This window comes from Excalfactoria chinensis, chromosome 2 (assembly GCF_039878825.1).
Source record: "Excalfactoria chinensis isolate bCotChi1 chromosome 2, bCotChi1.hap2, whole genome shotgun sequence".
Classification (NCBI taxonomy): domain Eukaryota; kingdom Metazoa; phylum Chordata; class Aves; order Galliformes; family Phasianidae; genus Excalfactoria; species Excalfactoria chinensis.
In genome coordinates, this window is record NC_092826.1 from 62,261,079 (window position 1) to 62,264,029 (window position 2,951).

A 2,951-nucleotide genomic window follows, 5' to 3' on the forward strand; every position below is an offset into this window, starting at 1 on the left:
TATGAATTAATTTTGACTATTTGCTTTTGTTTTATACGTGTGTGCCTCCTCGAGAAGACAATTTTGCATTTTTTGTGGTTTAAGTAACTTGTAACGTGTTTTGGAATTTGAAAAGTTTTGTGTGTGCACCTCTTGGGGAAGTGAGGAAGTAATTTTTTGACGTAAAGCGTGTGTTGCTCTCCAAGAAGTTTATTCCTCTTTAAGAAATTTTGAAGCGTTTGGTAACTTTGGTGGCTTGAAGCTTGAAGTTTTTCTGGCCTGACAGGATAGCCAGGAGAGATTTAGGTGTTTACACGTTCTTTGTAAGTGTTGATTGTGCTTCTTGGTCTTTTGTGTAAGGGAGGAGTGATTTGAGAATTTGCGTTGTTTAAACTTTTTCTGTGCGCACCTCTCCGAGTTGCAAGGATTGAGGGTGTCTTGTAACCTAGGTGCGGAATTTGCAGTTTTTTTTCCTCTGTGTGGCCTCGCAGGAAAATAAGGGGCGATTTAACCCAAAAGGTGTTGTTTTAGCCTGCTGTCTTTGTGTGCTCCTCTAAACAAAAGGGAGGCATGATTGTAGCATTTACATTTGTTTGATTGGTGCGTGCCTCCCTGGGGAGGGGTAAGGAGTTAAGTGTACCTTTTCTTCCCTTAGTGTAGATCTTTTAGGGTATTGAGAAATGAGTGAAAGTATTGCCACTATGAAAAGTGAAAATGTGCTATTTGACCTTTTAGAAAAGCACGGTGCTCGGCCCTCTTTATCAGGGGTGGATTGGGCACGTCAAAACTGGCATAACTTGCAGAGTGTTTCAGACCGCATTTGTGTTTTACAACATGGGGCTCGTACCCGAGCCGGGAAAGGAAAATCGTTTATTTGTGCGGTACTCGGTGCAGCTTTAAAAGCAGCCGTGGAGTTCCGAGATGAAAAACATTCGGCAGAAACCCAAACCATACAAGCATTACAGGAATCAGTTAAAGTAATGCAAGAATTGGTAAAAACTCTGCAGAATCAAATAGTGAACCTTGAGGAACAATTACAAAGAGAGCAACATAATTCAGTTTTGTTGCAAATGGCGTTTAAGGAACTATTAGCGTATAAGAATACTAGCAATGCTGTTGTCCATAATTTGCCTCAAGAAAAAACTTTTCCTCAGAAGGAACTACAAGGAATGAGGGAAGGGCTTGACAAATTAGAGGACTCGCCAACCCAATTGCGTCCTTTGATAAAAACTGAATATGCATTTGATAATGGTGAGGACCTGGATCCTAAAATGAATGTTAAAGAAATTCCCTTCTCTGTCACTGAATTAGCAAAACTGAAAAAGGATTTTAGCCGTTCTCCAAAAGAATCAGAAACGGAGTATGTATGGAGAGTCAGTCTAACTGGTGGAGACCAAATAATGCTTACCGAAAAGGAGGCTGAGGGTTATTGGGGGCCAGGAGTATTTTTAACTACTGCCAACAACCGTGCTCCCTGGTCCCTAACACAGAGGGCTGCTTACTGGGCTGGTGGTCTCAACCCTTTAGAAAGGGGAGACCCTCTTGCCATTACTGGAACAGCCGATCAATTAGCGGAAAGTGTCCAAAAGGCTGCCTGTTTGCAAATGATGTATGATAGAAAATTGCAGCCACATCATGAATCACCTATGATGATGCCTGTTGATCCTGAAAGGATGACTCCTTTAATTAGGGGGCTTCCAGAATCACTGAAACCTATAGGTATACAACTACAAGGAAAAATACAAGCTTTGCCTCAGAGAGAAAGAACCCAGGCAGCATTAGAAGGAACTGTAACCTCTAACCATCTGCAGTCAGGATATAAAGTATGGACATGGGGGGAGGTTGCCCAGGAATTAATTAATTATGAAAGAAAATATGGGCCGGTGATTTCTAACACTAGTAAATTTGACCCAAGGAAAGTGAGGCTTGCAGCTGTCAGCCTTGCCCCTGGGCCACCTAGCCCAAACCTCAGTGAAACTGGAAGGGTCTCATTGCCAGTAAGAACAGGTAGGCGAAATATTGGTCATAAACGTAATCGTCTCTGGACACTTGGCTGGCAAAAGGGTGTTCCACGAGATTTGATGAATGGATTACCCACAGTCAGACTAGAGAAATTAGTTAACTGGTGGCCAGAACAAAAGCTCAGGAAGCTCAAGGAAAGCTGATGCTTTTGCCCCCTCCCCCAGATGAGCGGGAGGTGGGGGGGGGGGGGGGAAGGCAGTGAGGGGTGGATGTATTAGAAAGCTCACAACAAAAGGAGGAGATCCTCGATTTAACACCTTCTGTCCCAAGGCCTCACCACTCCTGCCAATTGCCCCTGTGAGTCACAATACAGTTACTGATAAGCCAGGGAAACACTTATCTCCCTGGCCAGCCTGTGACAACTGACTCAGCTAACCTGAGGACAGTTTCCCTAACCTTAATGAAATCCCTTAACAAATATCCTTGGAAGGCTAAGGACACCCCGATAAAGAAATGTAAAATCAACTCTTGCTGGATTGTTCCCTCATTTTTTAATTGTATTAACAATAGCCCCAAAAGGGCAAGTTGTCTTGTTTTATTTTACAGAAGATCCTCGTGGGACCTTTACTGAACACAGAATGGCTGATAGCTGACTTTAACCATTTGTGTTTTGTGACAGAAAAATTGAAGATGTAATCATGCTAGAATACTGATATACCTCTTTATTACATGTTTTGGTTGCAATAGTATTATGTTTTGGTTTGTTGTGGTTGTGGGTTGTGAGGGATATCAGTCCTTGGATTTGTTAAACTTCACAATTGGGTTCAGAATTTTTACAGGTCATCCTGGCTTTTCTGGTACTTTCTGCACAGTGATACCATCCCTTCTGACACCTTCTTTCACCCCTTTTTTGTTAAAATGATTGTGATTTGCATGTAACTCCTCCATGGTGTTTCCAAATTATTAACGAATTGGGAAATGAGCAATGGGACTCATCTAATATCTTTTAG

At 42.3% G+C, this 2,951-nt stretch overlaps 1 protein-coding gene across 1 annotated transcript; it reads left to right on the top strand.

Annotated features, from left to right (window-relative positions):
- Nucleotides 1–659: 659 nt before the first annotated feature.
- Nucleotides 660–2,144, top strand: LOC140247880 (uncharacterized). Its single transcript, XM_072328083.1, has one exon. The coding sequence runs from the start codon at nucleotides 660–662 to the stop codon at nucleotides 2,142–2,144; it is 1,485 nt and encodes a 494-aa protein (XP_072184184.1).
- The last annotated feature ends 807 nt before the right edge of the window (nucleotides 2,145–2,951 follow it).